The sequence below is a fragment of the Amphiprion ocellaris genome, chromosome 12, assembly GCF_022539595.1.
Source record: "Amphiprion ocellaris isolate individual 3 ecotype Okinawa chromosome 12, ASM2253959v1, whole genome shotgun sequence".
NCBI lineage: Eukaryota > Metazoa > Chordata > Actinopteri > Pomacentridae > Amphiprion > Amphiprion ocellaris.
In genome coordinates, this window is record NC_072777.1 from 35,137,360 (window position 1) to 35,156,807 (window position 19,448).

General features: G+C 38.3%; 1 protein-coding gene and 1 long non-coding RNA gene across 2 annotated transcripts; both read right to left on the reverse strand.

Moving 5' to 3' along the window:
* Positions 1–5,121: 5,121 nt before the first annotated feature.
* On the reverse strand, positions 5,122–9,277 carry LOC129350159 (uncharacterized). Its single transcript, XR_008603454.1, has 3 exons — positions 9,035–9,277; positions 6,533–6,681; positions 5,122–5,624 (listed from the first exon to the last, which is right to left on the reverse strand). It is a non-coding gene; the product is annotated as an uncharacterized LOC129350159 (long non-coding RNA).
* Positions 9,278–15,026: 5,749 nt separating this feature from the next.
* LOC111563596 (alpha-1-antitrypsin homolog) lies at positions 15,027–19,107 on the reverse strand. Its single transcript, XM_023262726.3, has 5 exons — positions 18,961–19,107; positions 18,081–18,735; positions 17,195–17,465; positions 16,844–16,991; positions 15,027–15,518 (listed from the first exon to the last, which is right to left on the reverse strand). The coding sequence occupies exons 2-5, from the start codon at positions 18,724–18,726 to the stop codon at positions 15,327–15,329; spliced, it is 1,257 nt and encodes a 418-aa protein (XP_023118494.1). The 5' UTR covers positions 18,727–18,735; positions 18,961–19,107; the 3' UTR covers positions 15,027–15,326.
* Positions 19,108–19,448: the final 341 nt, after the last annotated feature.

Sequence of the window (19,448 nt, forward strand, 5' to 3'; positions counted from 1 at the left end):
TCTTCCTGCTTTGTTTAGCTGCAGACAAACATTTCCTCTGTTTCTCTTCACCAGTGAACCGGGTTCGGTTCTGTTGCTTTCGTTTGTTCTTTAGGCGTTGGCTTGCAGCTTCCAGCAGTAAAATCATCTTTAATGTGTTTCTTGGTGTGTTTTAGGGCTTTGTACTGAATAGTTGTCTTGGTAAATGTGGTTCTTTAGCCACAGTTAGCACATGGTGTTAATGTGTGCAGTGATTAGTGGATTTGCTGCAGCTGAGTTGTGTCTTTATCTTGGCTGTAGTGAGTCTTTAGAGGTTTTTGGTCAGACACATTCTGTATTCTTGTTTGTGAACCAGCGTTGGTTGTCCAGAAGGTAAGAGTTCCTGTCCTGATTCTCTGTTCTCAGAGGTTCTCTGGTAGGCTGCAGGAGACTTTAGCGTTTGGGTTGTGCTAGTTTGGTTTTTGTATGGTTTCATTTGGACGACTATCTTGAGGCCCCTCCATGTGGTTTAGTGAGGTTTTCTGGAACAGTTCTACAAAGCAACCTGCAGCAGAAGAGACTCTGAGAGTTTTTAGGAAGTTCTGGAGACCAGACTTTAGAGCAGCAGAAACATTTGTCAGCAGTTTGAGCAGGAGAAGGTGAGCTTCAGAGTAGAAATGAGACAGAAACCTTCTTGACCCGTGTGGTGAGGTCCTGTATCAAGAGTTTGAGCAGGTTGTGAAGAGTCTGTAGTTCTTTGGTCTGAAAGCACAAGAAGAGTCGACTCATTAAAGGAGAAAACAGGAGATATTGTTGGTTCTTCTGTCGCTCTGCAGTTTTCTTAGACTGAATATCAAGTTTATATTTTAAATGATTTCCCATGTGAGCCCAAGAAGACTTCAATAAACTCCCTCCATCCCCTGAACACAACACATTTCATTACCATGTTAAATCTTTTTTTAAAAAATGTTTTTGAGTTTTAATCATAGTTTTAGCATAGTTTTTTCTCTTTGCTTGTTTAGTTTTGTCATCTGTGTGAAAGGTGCTAAACAAATAAAGCTGAATTGATAAACTGAATAATTGACTAACTCATGATTGTGACAACAGAAGTATTTTCATTGTGATTTAAGGGTTTATTTCATTTTTAAGGTTGGGATTAAAATCTTGACAGAAAAGGAAGATGAAAGAAATAAACTACAATAAATAGGAAAAAAATGTAATACAATAAAACTTTTTTAAAAATTTGTTTAGAAAGTATTTTTTAAATGTGTAATTATGTAAAATATTTTCTCTGTAATATTTAATGTTATTTTAAAAATTTTGTTTAATTTCATACTTGCATGTTTTGCATCGTGTTTAATTATCTAATTCAATATTTTGTCAGTTTAATATCATTTAATTGTATTTAATGTTTAATTTTATTAAACTGACAAAATATTGAATGAGCTAATTAAACATGATACAAAACGTATGAAATTAAACAAAATTTTTAAAATAACATTATTAAATATTACAGAAAATATTTTACATAATTACACATTTAAAAAATACTTTTTAAACAAGAATCATATTAAACTTTTTAAAAAATGCAAAACATTAAATTTGATTATTGAACCTTTAAAAAGACAAAACATTTAATTAAAAAATTTAATGTTTAATTAGAAAATTACATCTTAAAGACAATAAAACTTCAAATAGGAATTAAACAGAAAATACAATGAATCATTTAAAAAGAAAACTAAACATTAAAAGGTGGTAAAACATTTAAAAAGAAAAACCTGAAAGATTTAATCGAAAAATTAAACATTGGGAAAGAAAAGGACATTTTTCAAACAAGCCGATAAAACATTTGAAAAAACAACAATTAAACATTAAAAAGACAAAATATTTCTAAATCAAGTCAGACATTAGAAAAGAATAAAAGGTGAGAAAAGAGCAAAACTAAACATTTAAGAAGAATCAAACTTAAGACAAAACATTTGAAAAGACACCAGTTAAACTTTAGAAGATCAAATTAAACAGAAGAGACAATAAAACAATCAAAAAGAGCAAAAACAGATAAAAGTCTTGAAGCGTTTTCTAGTCTGAAATGAAAACATCGAGTTGTTTCTTCAAACATTTCCTCTTTCTATGTTCTTGGTTTGATTGTGGACAGATTTACAAAGAACTCGTTTCAGAAAACTGCTTTCCAGATAAAGTCTACTAGTAGTTGAAGGCATCGATCAAACTAATGTTACCTTCTGATCTCCACAAACTTTACTGTTCAGTGAAGAGAATCAAAGTTTGTTGAGGATTTCTAAAAAACCCACAGGTGAAGGTCTGAGAAGAACTCAGATGGATGATCTAAATGTGAAATCAAGACTCATGGTCACAAGTTTTAAGGCTTCTGTTAACCAGAAAGTTCAAACTAACAGAGAAGTACTGTGAAACTTTTACGATTTCAGACCTCAGACTGTCTAAAGGTTCAAACTAACAGAGAACTACTCAGGAACTTAGAAGATTTCAGCCCTCAGACTGTCTGAAGGTTCAAACTAACAGAGAACTACTCAAGAACTTTAAGGTTTTCAGTCCTCAGACTGTCTGAAGGTTCAAACTAACAGAGAACTACTGTGGGACTTAGAAAATTTCAGCCCTCAGACTGTGTGAAAGCTCAGGTCCTGAGGACTCGGGAGGTGTGGAGGCTTTGGAAAGTATTGGAACTGAGGGTTCCACCCTCCAGCACAAAGGCTGAAGTCCAACCTCCTGAGAAAAAAGGCCGAGTCGAGACTCGAGTTAAAAAAAAAAAAAAAAAACGAAAACGACAAAAAATAGATGACAAATACGCAAAAAAAGGAAGAATTTGTATCTGAGCGAATAGCTCAGGGGATAAGAAGACGGACTACCAAGTGGTAGGTCGCAGGTTCGAGTCCCACCACCGGCCTTTTTCTTTCTTTGTCTTTGTCAGGATTTTCAAAAGTTTAAGCAGTGTCTGGTCTTGAACCAGCGACCTGCAGCTCCATAGGCAAATCCTTAACTCACTGAGCTACAGATCAGATACAAAGAAATAAATTCGTCGTCCCTTTGGCATCGTAGTTCCTGAAGTGACCACATGGGCGGAGCCAAGGCGGAGTCTGGGTGGAGTCAGGGCGGAGAGTAGGTGTGGAGGTGGGTGGCGGCCTCCCCCCTCTACTCCCCCGCCTCCCCCCACCACCCACCACACCTTCACCCGCCCGACGAGTTCTTCGAGTCTCCACGAGTTCTTCGAGTCTCCACGGGTTTTCCCCAGTTTCTGGAGTTTCCGCCAGGTCGGAGGCAGAACAAGTTGTCATGAAGAGGTGTTGAAGTCGGCCAGGATGGACTGACTTTTTACAGCGACTAGAAGGAAGACCACTAGAAGAGCAGGTCTTTAACCACCATCCATAAAATCCATGGAGTCGCTCCAGAGAAATGAAGGGAGGTCAACTTTTATCAACCTCAATCCAGATGTTCAACTTCATATCTTTACTTGGACATTTTTAGCACCACAAACCTTTAGTATCACACTTTATTATCATTTATTAGGACTTTAATGGAATCCACCAGCAGATTTTGTTTTTGTTGACAGACTTTATTCTTGTCGTCGTGGGACTGCAGTATTTAAAACTCTTCCTTCTATTTGACCTCATGTTTATTAGTTTTAGTGGAGAAACTTATTTTAATTGTCCATTAGTCTCTTAAAAACTAAATAATAAATTGGATTAGTCAAGAGGTTTAAATTTCTTACTTTGTCATATTTTAAATATGACAAAAAATATAAAAATAAAGCATCCTGAGACAATTTGACCTGTAATTGGCGTTATATGAATAAAATAGAATTTAAATTGTATGTATCTTGTAATGTTGGAGTAATTCAGCCATATATGTTGGAAAACACATTTTCTTTGTCCATTAATCTGTTGATTGTTTTCTCCAGTAATTCATTTCTTGTTTTGGTTTATAAAATGTCAAACCCAAATATATTCAGTTTTCTGTCATAAAAACCAAAAAGATTTACATTCATGATGCAGGAATCAGGCAGTTTTTCACTTTTTATCTTAGTTTAGTCAGAAAGATAGTTGATAATGTGTGAACTGTTGCAGCTTGTGAGCCATAGAAGGTTTTAATCTTTGGGGCCGAGTGTCAGAAAACAGTTAGAAACCAGCATCAACAAAACACTCAACAAAGATTTGAACATCATTAAAGGGAAATCCAACTTTTGCATGACAATGTCTAATTAAAGGACATTTATTTCCAACGTAAATGTGTGATATTCATCCTCTGGAGCTTTCTCTTCACATCGTCTTCCACCTGGACTGGTTTGGTCTGGAGCATGTGCAACAAACATTTGAAAAACTGCACTTTAACATCAATGAATGACACTGAAGTTTAATCTCTACATAAATGAGACTGAGTCTGGATGTGCTGCTCTGTCATTAACTCCTAAGTTTAGGGAAAGTTCAAACAAAAGAGTTCAGATAAGACTTGAGAATGAGCTTATTCTGAACAAACATCTCAGACTTTCTGAGCTTCAGCACCTCTAACAAGATAATTTAACAACAAGCAACTCAAGAGATCCAGAAGTTGGAGAGAGTTAGCTTTAGCTGAGCCAAAGAACATGTGGGACGCTAACTTAGCAAACATTTCAGACTTTTCTCTGTGAATTCTGGAAATAATTTCCTATTTAATGACAGAGCTACACATCTTAACTCAGTCTCATTAAAACAGACTCTAATTCAGTGTCATCCATCCATATTAAAGTGCAGTTACCCAAAATGTTTGTTGCATGAGCTCCAACAAAACCTGTCCAGGTAGAAGGCCACTTTGACAAACAGGAAGTGGAAGATTCCAAGCAGATTTATAGAAGGGGGAACCGGACTGTACTAAGTGTGGTAGAGTATAGAGGGGTGTTTTGTGGGTTTTTAAGGCTGATAATGATTATTAGTGAGACATTTGGAGTAGATATTCATTTGCAGTAAATGAAAGTATTTAAAATCTTGGAGTTAAACTTTGAAGAACACAAACTCTAACAGAAAACTTTGTTGATACGTTTTTGTTTTGTTTACAGATGTTAAGTTAAAGGAGTTTTATTCGTGACGTATAACCAATCAAATCACTCCAGAAGACAGAGCGACCACAAGTAGATAAAGGTTCAGAGCCAAAGTAGCACCATTTTTAAATGTATTTATTACCGTAAATCAGTAAAAAATAAAATACTGATAATCAGTAAATCAGTCAGCCCACAATTACTACAATTCTACAATGTATGTCTCTTTGCTTTGACTTGTTATTTGTACAATATACGATATATATGATGGCGTTTTTTCATACCAAAGGCTCTACTATGATGTTTTCTAAGAGACATACGATGCTACTCTGGTTGTTCTGGCTCTGGGCTGCTGCACTCCTCCTCTGTTGTTTTCTGGATTGTACTCAGCTGCATGCCTTCGTCCACCAGGCCTCCGTTGACTCGTCCCGCCTGCCGTCTCTGGAGCTGAAGCTGGATTGGAACAGACCAAAGTACAGTCCAATCACGATGCCAGCTGCCTCTCAAAAGGCTCCTTCATCTGGCAGGTGGCAGCACTTCTTCTGAGGGGAAGCTGAGCTGGTCCAGCAGAACTTTGGAGATGTGTTCCAGTGGTTGGTGGATGTGTGGGGAGATAGAGAGGGACCTTTGAATTGTTCAGAAAGGAAAACAGGAAACCCATTGGTAGTTTTAGTTTAGGGTGCTACTGCAGTGTGTTTTTGGGTTTTAAGAGATGAACAGGAAGAGTTTTTTTTCGTATTGATTATCTTTTACTTTGTTCCTGGTTGGAATGCCCATCAATGTCAACATGAAGTTCACTTTTAGTTCTGTTTATTTATTTTTATTTTACTAACACCTATTTGCTTTTAACCCCCTCACATGTTGTGTTGTTGTAAACTTACTCTTTCAAATAAATACTCGTCTAACCCTCTGGAAACCAGGGTTTGGACTGTTTTTGTGTTGCTCCTTACCTACTTCAGACAGCCGGGACACAACAACGTTTTGTGGACCAAAGGCTAAACTATGACGTTTTTAGAGCAACATGCTATACTATAGGCTTTTTTAACTGACATATTACTATGACGTTTTTGGTTTTTTTTTAGCAACATATAAGAATTTGAACAGTTTTAAAAGTTACTATACTTTTACTTGTGCAATGAAATTATTATTCTATGGCATTTTTTAGATGACATTATACTCTGATGTTTTCTTGAATTACATACTATTTTGACAATATACTGCACTATGACATTTTTTGAACCACATATCATACATGACAATTTTAGGCAACATCCCATCATTTTGCGCTTTTTGAACCACATAATAATCTATGGGTTTTTTTTCTTGCCAACATGCTGTACTATGAACTACAGGCCATACTATGTTATTCTTGAAAAGTATACTATACTTTGACATTTTCTGAACTACATCCTATACTATGGCGTTATACACAGAGTGCTTTGGTTACATGTTGATTTATAATCTAGATTTGTTTCTGTTTTGTTTTTTGACAGGATTACCACAGACCTGACTGTGAACACCGTTGACACCCACCTGAGGGAGACGCTGCCCAAGATCTCAAGGCTGCTTGGTCGTGGTCTTTCTGGTCCTGCTCCAGAACGCCTTCATCAACTACGTCTTCTTTTGAAGAGGCCCTCAGATGCTGCCATCTCTGACCTTCAGGAGGAACTGCTACTTTCACTCTGTAACGAGACGGCGGTTATTTTAAAGACCCAGCTCCTGGTGGCTTTGACTGAAAGTTTAACATCCATCAAAACGGAACTACAGACAGTTAAATCTGAGCTGTCGGTCAGTATTTCAAACATCAAGTCCAACCCAGCTGCCCTAAAGCACGCTGTGGGTGAAACAGAAACTTCACTCTCTGTTATTATTTCATCCATCCATCCATCCATTATCTATACACCGCTTAATCCTCACTAGGGTCATGGGGGGGCTGGAGCCTATCCCAGCTGACTCAGGTGAAGGCAGGGGACACCCTGGACAGATCGCCAGTCTGTCGCAGGGCTACATATATAGACAAACAAGCACTCTCACATTCACACCTACGGGCAATTTAGAATAATCAATGAACCTCACCATATTTTTGGACTGTGGGAGGAAGCCGGAGTACCCGGAGAAAACCCACGCATGCACAGGGAGAACGTGCAAACTCCATGCAGAAAGATCCCGGGAAAGCCGGGACGCGAACCAGGGACCTTCTTGCTGCAAGGTGAAAGTGCTAACCACTACGCCACTGTGCAGCCCTTGTTATTATTTCATTATTTCATTATTGTAAAATAAAGTTTGAGGCATAAAGACTCATTTAGTTATTTTATTCCTGAAATCTTTGACGTAGCAGAACTAAACTTCCATTTTCCTGCTTGTACTTCTGATACTAGAACTAAACGTGTCTTCAACACGGATCATCTGGTTTTAATGAATCAGCAGCAACATCACAACAACAAATGAGACAATTTTCAACAAATTCATGAAACTGATGTCATTTAAAACTATCAGAGTCTGTTTTAGTGTCAAATTAAAGCTGATTACTGACAACTAGAACATTAACGTTACTGTTTTAATCACATTTAAGTTTCCTGAACGTTAGATTAACGTCAACCAGCCACAGTTTTATGAACTTAATGAGCCACATTACAGGAACACAACACACTTCAGCTGCTGACAGGAAACAACAGAAACATCGTTAGCTTGATGCTACATTTAGCTGCTAATCAGGACTGCTCAGCTAGCTCGGTTAGCATCGCTAATTCCCATTAAAGCTAATATTCACTGGATGCTAACTCTCTTCTCTGGTCAACACACACAAATGAACTCCACCAGCTCCTGGGGTTCACTGCTCACATTATATCTGACTCTGAAGTTGAACATAAAGTTCATTAAAACCGGCACCAATCAGTAAATTATCATTTATTACCGACCAGCTGTCGGAGTCCTTCAGTGTCTGTTGGTCCAATCAGTCGAAGGACTGAATTACTGAACTGAAAACTGATTAAAACAAGACAACGGACAGTAAAACTGTCTGTGGAAAATGTGCTGCTGCTCTGATAAATACCAACAAACTAAAACAAACTTGGTGGAAGTGCTGCTTTTAGTGATTCTTTAATAAACAGCAAATATGAGGCTTTTATTTTTCTGGAAGTAAAAGGAAACGTTGCTTATCCGTAGTTTTGTTAAGTTAACTTTAGCTGCACTTTAACCATGTTCTAACTGATAGATCATTTTTAAATGTTAAAATAGCTGCACTTCCTTTGTATATTTGGTCGTTTCTTATGTTGCTGCTGTGTCATTGCAATTATATTTAAATAATAACATTTTAAATACAGATAATTGAAAAGAAAAAACTGGCTCTGAAATACTCAATGTACTGATACATCATCTAGTGTTAAACAGAATAAGAATTCTTAATAACATAAAATGTAACTGACTGAGCTGTATTAATTAAATCCAGATATTTCAAATTGAAAGAAACAACACTGACTAAAAGATTTCAGTCAATTAAACCTTAAATTCATTTACCAAAGAAAACCATCCTTTAATATCTTACCTTAAAATGACCTACATTTTTAAAAAATATAGCTGCAAAGTAAAAGTTTCACACTAAAGATGAATCACTGATGAACATTTAATTGCATTAACTAAATTATTATGAGGAAACAGAAATCCATTTCTAATATTTCTATCAAATATGTTTATGTCTATAAAATATACTGGACATCAATAAAAATGTCTGCATAGTGAAATATATGAAGTCCATCTGCATTTATGCATCATATTGATGTTTAAATAACGGGAACTGCAGCCCACATTCAGTCAAGTTAGCGGAATTACGGATAAACAACGTTTCCAGGTATCTCTTCCAAAATAAAAGCAGTGATTTGTTTAACGGAAAAATTACGTGATTTCAAAAATGTGATATTGAAAATGTAAATCAAACTGTAATAAGCGTTAGCTAGCTGCTCCACTTGCTCTGAATACTTTTGTTCTCGTCTTTGTCAAGCCCAAAGGAAAAATGAATCCATATTCTGGCTACATTACCGACAGCAGCGTCCCTGGAGTGACCGGAAAGGTTAGCCGAACTAGCGGAAGTGCTAATGAGGTCTGCTCTGGCACGGATTATTACCGTCACACATGTAGCTTTGAAAATAAATCTTCTACAAGACACAGAGCTGTAGCTCCGTTTCAGTGTAAGCTCTAATGTTTCTCTGTGTCTGGCTTCCTCTAATAAAATCCTCCTGTTCACTGGGAGCTGCAGCTACCAGAGATATGAATATCTATGTATGTGTCGGACTGAGAGCCGGAGAGCAGCGATTGGTCAGACTGGCTGGGAGTCGGAGAGTAGTGATTGGTCAGAATGAGAGCCGGAGAGCAGCGTTTGTTGAGACTGACTGTCCCGCCCACATTTACGGCTTCTGCTGTTTACCTGCTGCTGCTCACAACATTAGCCTCCAAAAGTGAAGATAAACTCTGTCATTTCATTGTCAACATCTGTCAAGTCATTTTTGTAACTAGCTTGCTTCAGTTTTTTTCTCTCCAGCAGTGTATGGTGAGATAACTGTGGAGCTCATGCTAATGCTAATGATACATTAGAATAAAATAGAATAAACTTTATTGTCCATCTAAGGCAGTAAAATGGTCTTTAGCCTCAACCAGGAAAACAAACATTTCCAGAAGATTAAAAAATAGGACAAAATACAACACTGTATTATGTTCCATTCATATCCTGCTGTGTTCTCTCTGATATTTAATGTTCCATCAGTTAGAATGAAAGAACCTTGTGGATCGTTTCCTCACTGTTAGTGTCTTTTCCTTCCAGCCTTGGTCTGGATCATTGGGAACATCTAGTCTGATGGACTGAGAGCTCCAGACAACATGAACATCCAGCTGTGGTTGTCTGAAGAGTCTTTTCTCCTTCATCACTGTGAGGAAGAGCAGCACTGATGTCCTCCTCATCCTTCCAGTAATAACAATAATGCTGCAGATTCAGCTCCTCTCTTCAGAATACAACTTGTCTTGTTACTATTCAGATTTTACATTTCACTGTCAGCAACACATTGTTTCATCCATTTATTTCATGTGTTTACACATCTTTACAGTTCACAATAGTTAAAAAATGTAGTTTTTAAATGTGCAATAAAGGAAATAATGAAGCTCTGAATGTGTTGATGTTTTAATGCTGCATATCTGCTATAAATAACATGGACTTTTTAGATTGTATTTCTGCTCCAACAGCAGAGACAAAGTTAAATGTGATAAATGGAATCCCTGAATACTAAGAATAGAAAATAATAAACAGCTGAAAGAGTTGGTCTGACCTTCTGTAAGTGGAAGCTAAACAGGAAGTGGTTCACTGAGGATGTCGTCCATTCAGTCTCCTTCTTCACATCCAGATGAGGTTTTCCTTCTGCTGGCTTCACTCAGAAGATCCTCACAGTGAACATGAGACACCTGAGATGAAGACAGACGTCACAGTATCAGCATCAACAGCAGAGGTTCATTTTAAAGTGACCCTGGAAAGATTTCCTACTTCATATAGTTTTCCAAGCACTGAAAGACAGAAAGGCCTGTAGTCACTTTAGGTTTAGAGGAAAGGATTTTATTATCCAACTTATCTGTACTGTAATTTAAATGTAATAACTGTAGTGTTCATCATTACTTTGGTCATATTCTGGGAGTTTGTTTCCAATCTGCACTGCAGGAATACGTACTACAACATGTGAATCAATCATTAAACAACGTTAACCATTAGAGTGTAGATTTACTGTTTTCTACGGTGGCTGAGGGGTGCAAACGCAGCACAAAAACGGAACGTCCTGCAAGAGACAAAAACACCCACAAAAAATAAATGCTGCAAGATAGAAAACACCTACAAAAGAGAAATGCTGCAGGAGACATAACACCTACCAAAATAAAACCCACTTCACAACAGAAACGGACTGCAAACAAGAACGTACGGCAAACAGAAACATACTTCACAACAGAAATGCACTGCAAATCAGAAACGCGCCACAAATAGAATAACACAATGGAGGGGATTCCACAACGGAAGTGCTCCAGGTCACTAGATGGCAGAGTTGAGTTTCAACACCAGAAACAGATAACGAGTGAATAACAAAGTTGAAGTTGGAAGGAGAGACTACTAGAAAAGGTATACTTTTCTCTTTCCTATGTTTTTACGTGTCTCTCAGATGTTGCTGTGAAAATACTTGTGTAGGTATAGTTGATTTACATAGCTGATTTTAGTGGGGTTGAGACTGTGAGTACTGTAACTAACATTATAGGACACACCAGGTGTGTGTGTTGCATTCATTTTAGTTTACATTCATTTAATTTAATCACTTTATGTGTTTTTGAAGCAGTCCACAATTATCAATGCTTCTCTTCTAGGCTGCCATGTCCCATGTGTGAGTCATCCAGGTACCTTATTAAATACCTGGTGTGTCCCAGAAATTAATGTTTGTTACAGTAACGTTAACACTACAAATTCACTTCTCACAACCCCAAGCCCACTAAAATCAGCTGTGTAAATCAGCAAAACCTACACAAGTATTTTCACAGCAGCATCTGAGGGCCACATGTAAAAACTTAGGAAAGAGAAAAGTATACCTTTTCAAGTTGTCTCTCCAATTTCAGTAAGATTTAAACAACTTCTAGCCGTGCATTAGACCACTCTAAGCCACAAGTTGGAGTGGGAAAACCAGGACAAGCTGCGGATCAGGAACACCAGGACAAGCTGCGGATCAGGAACACCAGGACAAGCTGCGGATCAGGAACACCAGGACAAGCTGTGGATCAGGAACACCAGGACAAGCTGCGGATCAGGAACACCAGGACAAGCTGTGGACTGGGAACACTACAAGGTGCAGCAGAGAGGTGTCACTCCACGGAGTGGTGTTACTCCACAGAGGGCCCTACAGCTCCCTAGTGGCTCCAACTGTTTAATCCGCCTATACCATGGTCCCAGAAAACTGAAAACATTAAAACAAATATTGAATGATTTTTCTAAACTTGCTAAATGTGCTTAAGTATAGGAACATTTCTTTGTTGTTCTACTACTTTTGTTTTTAGGTGTTAGCAAAAAATGTCAAGAGAAATGGAGAGGCCCCATAATGTTTTTTTAATTCACAACCCAAAAACAACGAATAAATATTTCTATTCTTTTTTGGGTTTTTTTTGCAGGTGTCTTGTCTCTTGAAGCATTTATCTTTTGTGTGTTTCTGTTTGCAGTCCGTTTCTGTTGTGAAGTGCGTTTCATTTTGGTAGGTGTTATGTCACCTGTAGCATTTCTCTTTTGCAGGTGTTTTCTATCTTGTAGCATTTATTTTTTGTGGGTGTTTTTGTCTCTTGCAGGGCGTTCCGTTTTTGTGCTGCGTTTGCACCCCTCGGCCACCGTAGTTTTCTCCAGTTGAGACTCAGCAGATTTTCAGAACTACTGACAACACAGAACCTTAACCTCACCGTTTTAAACACATTTAGGTTTTCTAAACGTTATATTAATGTGAATATGCATCTCCACTGACAGTTTTATCAGCTAAATGCGCTACATTACACTGATACAACACACTTCAGCTGTTTACATGAAACTCAACAAAAACATCGTTAGCTTAATGCTACGTTAGCTTAATGCTACGTTAGCTTTAATCAGTTTACGACTGAGCAGCTAGCTCGGTTAGCATCGCTAACATTAAAACTAATATTTACCGGATGCTAACTCTCTTCTCTGGTCACCACACAGAGAAATAAACTCCAACAACATCTGGACTGCATGGCACACATTATATCTGACACTAAAGCTGCATATAAAGTGCATTAAAAGCGGCACCGATACGAAAATAAACATTTACTTACCGAAATATCAGAGTCCTTTCAGTGTCTGCTAGTAGAATCAGCCGAAGGCAGAAAACTGGTTAAAACAAGCCAACAGGCAGGAAAACTGTCTGTGGAAAATGTTCTGCTGCTGCACCGATAAATAAACCAACAGTTATTATATCAGAATTAATCCAAACGAGGAGAGCAGAGTCTCTGCTGCCTCCTCCATAGGACCTGTCAATCATTCCAGACCAGACTGTCAATCAAGTAGTCCCGCCCCCTGGCTTCGCAAAACTTTAACGCTCTATAAAAATTTAATATTGATTTATTTTAAGATCGGCCACCTGATCTCTCATTTTGACCATGAAAACTAATGAAAAAAAATTATATCCAGTCTATGCACCGTACTCTGTTTGGCTCCACACTTGCTGATGACCACTTCCGGTCTCAGAAAATGAAAAAACGGAGCTTTTTTCATTTCTGTCTCTTACTGATTTTACTTTTTTGTTATTCTAAATATAAAATGAAGATCAAAGCATTTTAAAAATTTCGTATATCCCTATTTAATCATGAAAAGGAAAAACGCTTTGTATTTCAATTTTAATTTTTGTATTTTAAAACGAAAATCAAATAACCACTCATTTCTTGTTTTTCAATACCCGTTTCAGAACGGAAAATCCAATTGCCAAAATATGCAGGGACCAAACAACAACAATGAGAGACTAAATTATTACAAAGAGTTGCAAAACAACTACAATCAGTCACAATATAACAACTACAACAGGCAAAATGACCACAAAGAGCCGCAAAAAAGGCTACAATGAGACACAAAGCAGCTATAAAGAGTCACAAAACAACAACAAAAAGATTAATGACAACTCCAAGGTGACAGAAGACTGCTATGGAGAGACAAACATCCACAAAGAGAAACAAACCAAAGAAACAATAAAAACACTTTAAAACAAAAAAGTAAACAATCATTAACAAGGCCAGAGTTTACAGAGAACAGTCATAATGCTACAATAAAGGTACACAGACTACTACTACTGCTAGAGACTACTACGAAATGTCCACAGATGTTTTTTGACTACAGAATGATTTAAGACAACCACAAGTAGACAGAAAATTAATACAAAGACACAAAACATTTACTATGAGAGGTAAAATAATGAGGCAACAAGAATCAGAGATGTAAAATGAGCACAAAGAAACACAAAACTACAACAAATAGATGCAGAAAGAGACACAAAACGTCCACAGATGCAAAGTGACAACAAAGAAACATGAAACAACTGAAAGAGAAGCAAAATGCCTCGTAACAAGTAACCTAAGCTGTTCAGTGACTTTATCATCACAGGTTGTTTAGAAGTCAGTCCTCATCTAAAACTTAGACCAGAATAATGTGAAAACTTTAACCCTGCATTGCACAAACTTGCGATGTAGTAGAAAGCAGAGGCTAATCTTTTACTCTACTTCTAAAAGTGTTTGTGTGAAGTGTCACAGTGTGTAAAGTGTCTTAAGTGTGTAAAGTGGCTGTATACTAGTACTAAAAACTAGAAGGATCAACAGAAAATGAACTGAAGTAAACAGGTGTGTGGCACTTGAATCTCCTAGGAAAGAGTCCGGTTATATCGCACATAGAAAAGTTTGTTCATTATGCATCCTTTCTGCAGAAGGGGGAGGAATTGTACAGTCTAACGGCCTCAGGTAGGGAGGACGTCCTGAAGCGTTCTGTGCTGCATCAAAGTTCTAGGATAATTTTTCTGTTGTATCTCCTGTTTACCTAGGTTTATTTATTAGGTAGTAAATTAGGACCCAGGACCCCACCTGTAGTACCACCACCACATTAACGAGAGTGTTAATACATTAGCTACATGGGATGGGTGTTACACCTGCATCTGTTGTGTCTCTCCACTCATTCCTTCAGTCTTTAGTTTGTCAAGTTCATAGAAGAGCACTGTTTCTTTATCATCATTTAGTGTTTGATTAGCTGCAGGTTGAGCTGCGTGACCCAAAGCAGTCAGTCAGTTCATTCATTTTCTGGTCATATGTCAGAACTTATCACATCAAATTTTTTATAAAATCTGCAACATCTCTTCAAAGAGATAATTCCCTTTTAATGTAGCAGTTGTTGCCTTTTTCTCAGTAATTCAGCACTAGTTGGTATTAAAATGTTGTACTCAAGAGAAATGTGCACTAAAGTAGACAGAAACATAAAAAATACCAGTTCAAGACAAGTCTTTATTTCACTTCATGTTGAACCACGTTGAAACAGAAACAGTACAATAACAGGTTGTCTTTCTAATGTTCATGTTTCTTCATTAACTGCATCATATAAAACAGTCAGTCAGATACAATCTAGAATGATGTATTTAGACATGTGTAAACCGAGATGCTGTCACTTGATGATATATCTGTTGTCTTGTTCATCATTCCCCCGGTGGTCCTAACGTCACCTTTGTCCTGAAGCTACAAAGACCTACTGCAGAGCGTAAACGTAACACGAGTTCTCTGGGCGTCTCTACACGGCTGCGGGGTTGTTGATTTTGCCCATGAAGAGGATGCTCCTGGTCGAGTGCTCCAGGATGAAGAGCATGAAGGGCCTGTTGAGTTTCATGGTTTCAGGCATGCTCATGGGCATGATCTCGATAGTGGTGGCAGCTGCAGCTTCGGTTCCCGTTTCATCCACACTGAGCACAGCCTGATGGGACACCTGAAGAGGAACCGGGACACAACAGTCAGTCTGACATCTTGAAAGCTGTAGATGCTGCAGGATAGATGGTCTTTGCAACATCTACTGCATGTATTTGTGAAATAGGAATATGACTTTAAAGCAGAGGCGTCAAACTCATTTCAGTCCAGGTTCCACATTCAGTCCAGTCTGATCTCCAGTGGACCGGACCAGTAAAACCACAGCATAATAACCTATAAATAACCACAACTCCCAATGGTTCCTTTGTTTTAGTGCAAAATGGTACATTCTGAAAATGTTCACATTTAAGGAATTATCTTTTTATAAAACATTATGAACAACCTGAAATTTCTTTAGAAAAATAAAATCAATTTCAGCAGCATTCAGCCTCAGTTCATCATTTCCACATTACAACTTCCAGATCACAGAGTGTCTACAAAGGAACACAACATTTAGTCACAGCTACCTGGAACTGAACCATAGAGGATTTTACTTTATGATCAACATGACAGAAGTCAGACAAAAAGGACAAAAACAAGACAAAATATTAGAAAAACTACATACAAAATGACACAAATGTGAGTAACGACAAAATCCTGAACACAACATTTAGTCACAGCTATCTGGAACAGAATGATATAGGATTTTACTTTATGATCAACACGACAAAAGTCAGACAAAAATAGACAAAAAACAGCAAAACAAGACAAAATATTAGAAAAATGAGACATAAAATGACTAAAACGAGACACAGAATAACAAAAATGAGACAAACGACTCGAAACAAGACAAAAAATTAGACAAAAAAGTTACAAAGCGACAAAAAATGGACAAACGACAAAAGCGAGACAAAAAATGACACAAATGAAACCAAAAATGAAAAAAAATGAGAAACAAAACGACAAAAACGTGACACAAAGGACACGAAACAGAACAAGAGACAAAAAATTAGACAAAAAAGTTACAAACTAACAAAAAAATGGACAAATGACAAAAATTAGACCAAAAAAAGACAAAAGCGAGAAACGAAACAACAACAAAAATAGAACAGACAAAAACATCAGACAAACAACAAAAGTTAGGACAACATATTACAAACATGAGACACAAAATGACAAAAGAACAATGAACAATCTAGTATTTTACTTTATGATCCAAACAACTTGTCATGGTTTAGAAATTATTCTAAATTTATAGTTTTACTAATTTACAATCTGCAGTTAATGTCTTCTCTGGAATCTTTACACTTTGAGGGCCGGATTGGACCCTCTGGAGGACCGCTTTTGGCCCACGGGCCTCATGTTGGACACCCCTGGTTTAAAGCTTTGGGTTGATGCGAACATTACCTTTGACACCTTTAGCTTGACCTCTTCAGATATGCCAGAAAAATCAGCGTCGTCTCCAAATGCGTCTGTTATTCCCATTTGTTTAAGTGTGCTATCCAGGGAGGCATCAGCAGAGATGGAAAATTTCGGCATGTGAAGATCCACACTACTGCAGAACAAAGAACATCACAAGTGTCAGATTCACTGCAGTACAGAGATGATTTGTTCACGCAACATGAGCTGTTATAATTTGGGATACTCTGAGCGTCAAACACATGCCAAGGCATTCCCCACGCACATTATTAATGCATCCGTGACACACTTTACAACATGAGCCTGAGGACGCACAACAAAGTCACATTCTTGTCTTACTTCCTGAAGAGCGAGTCGTGCCAGTGATGGATGCGTTCCCTGCTGATGTGTCCCTCCACCTCCTTCATCTTGCCTTCATCGGGCAGAACGATCATCATGGAGGTGTTTCCTTTGTACGGCAGCAGGATGACGGTAGTGTGGTTGTCAGCATCCTGGTAGAAGTCGTAGCGTCCCGTCCTCTTCATCATGTCCACCTCGACTTTGGTGTTCTCGTCCACATGGAAGTCTGCCTTGTGTGTGCGGTTACCGTCGAAGGGTTTCTCCCACTGTCCTGTACAAGACAGCAGAGGGGGAAGATGACAAATGCTGAAAATGGTTACCATGATTTTACCATGTCATTTGAAAATGTCTCCGTTTTTAGTCTCTCAAGCTGTTCATGGCGATCTCCATCCCTCAACACCTTAAATAAGACAATAAAATGTGCATGTCTTAGTGTGCTTATCTGTAACTTCTTTTAAATCACTTCTTAAAACCCACTTTTACAGATGTGATTTTATGTGAGGTATACTTTTAGCTTTACTTAGCTTTAGGGTTTTATTCTTTATTGTGTCCTGGTTTTATTTGGTTTTTAGCTGCCTGGATCTTTGGAGTGATGTCGTCTCTCTAATTCTTTAATTCTGTATTTTTTGACTTTTAATTTTAACCTTCAGTCTTGTTCTTTAATTTTTAAACTGCCGAGTTCCCTTGTTTGATTTGTGTGCTAATCTAGCTAATTATTCATTTAATTTATTGTCATTTTTACTATTTATTTTTAATTGACTGCTCTGACTTGTCTCCTACATCTTGTCTGATTGTCTGTTTGCATGTTTTAACGGTCAAAGCTCTTTGTGAACGCTGTTCTTAACGGTTTGATATGTGTCTTTCTCCTCATGTTCACAAGTCCTACCTCTGAAGTAGACGTAGTTGATCAGCACCATGGCCATTGCAGGGTCCAAGTCCTTCACAATGTCTTTTATCTTGTCCTGAGTTTTTCCTGCAATGTTTCTGTTGATGAAGGCTGCAGCTTCTTCAGGTTTTGTAAAGTCAACTCTGAAGATGTCCCCGGAGTAGTACTGCTTGATGTCGTCCAGGTACTGCTGCTGAGGCTCGAAACCAGTACGCACTGCGACAGCATTACCAACATCCAGCTTCTGGTTCTCCTGGCTGTGGTCAAGCATGTGGAAAAGATGCTGGAAGGCTTCATTGACCTGACTCTGGTTTAAGGTGCCATAGCCCAAAGTGGAGAACAGCTGGCTGTGGGTGTCACCACCAGCCCCTGTAGACAGCATGGACAGGGCGGTGGAGATGCCCAGTGGTGAGTAAAAGATGTTCTTTCCAGCCTCAGGCTTGGCATTTAGATTTTTGTAGAGGGCAAAGGCAAAGTCAGCGTTCGGAGGGGACAGCTTGTGGCAGCTCATCATGCCGTCATGGCTGTGGTCAGAACTGTGATCGTGGTGGTGGTGCTGGTTGTGATCATGGTGCTCGTGGTGGTCCGCCCAGACTGCAGCCAGCAGCAGCGCTACGACTGCACAGATTGCAAAGATACTCTGCATCTTTAGAACCTGTGCAAGGAAAATACAGTCAGATAGACCCCACCACAGCAGGCCATTTAATAATTAATACCACTAACCTAATGTCAGGAAACTCTGATAATATGATTCCTTTTCATCATCTAAATTCTTAAAAACTTTGTCATCTGAGCTTCACTTCAAACTCTATTTTTTACCAAAAGATAAAAGATTAATCACGTTGCCAAGCATATATCAGTAAAGTCACGATGTGCTTACCTTTAATGTCCTCTTTGCTGCAGGCAGTTTGTCAGAAATCCCCCCGTTTTATACAGAACCTCTGAGAGTCAGCTGACAGTTTGGTCAAACATTAACCGACACGTCTCCCCCGTCCTGTGCTGAGAGATATCTGGCTGTCTGGTTATCTTCCCTGATGCAACACAACCCACTCAGTCCAGCACGACCAGAGCATAGATAATGGACTGTTCGAAAAATGTGTCTAAATGTATTTGTATCATCACTTGCTCAAAGAAATCATTCAGAAATCGCTGACCTTGCACTATGAGTGAACCCTATTTCAGAGTGTATGCGGTATTTTTACATTCTATGGAAAGGTATTCTCAGTCAAAACGCAGCTGATCAATATTTCTGGGTCAGTGAACTCAAGGTCTGTTATCTCACCTTGATCCCCATGTTGATGCGAACTTAAAACCTCTGAAAAGCTCAAATCTTTGGTTCTTCCCAATAACTATTTGACATCAGAGTGC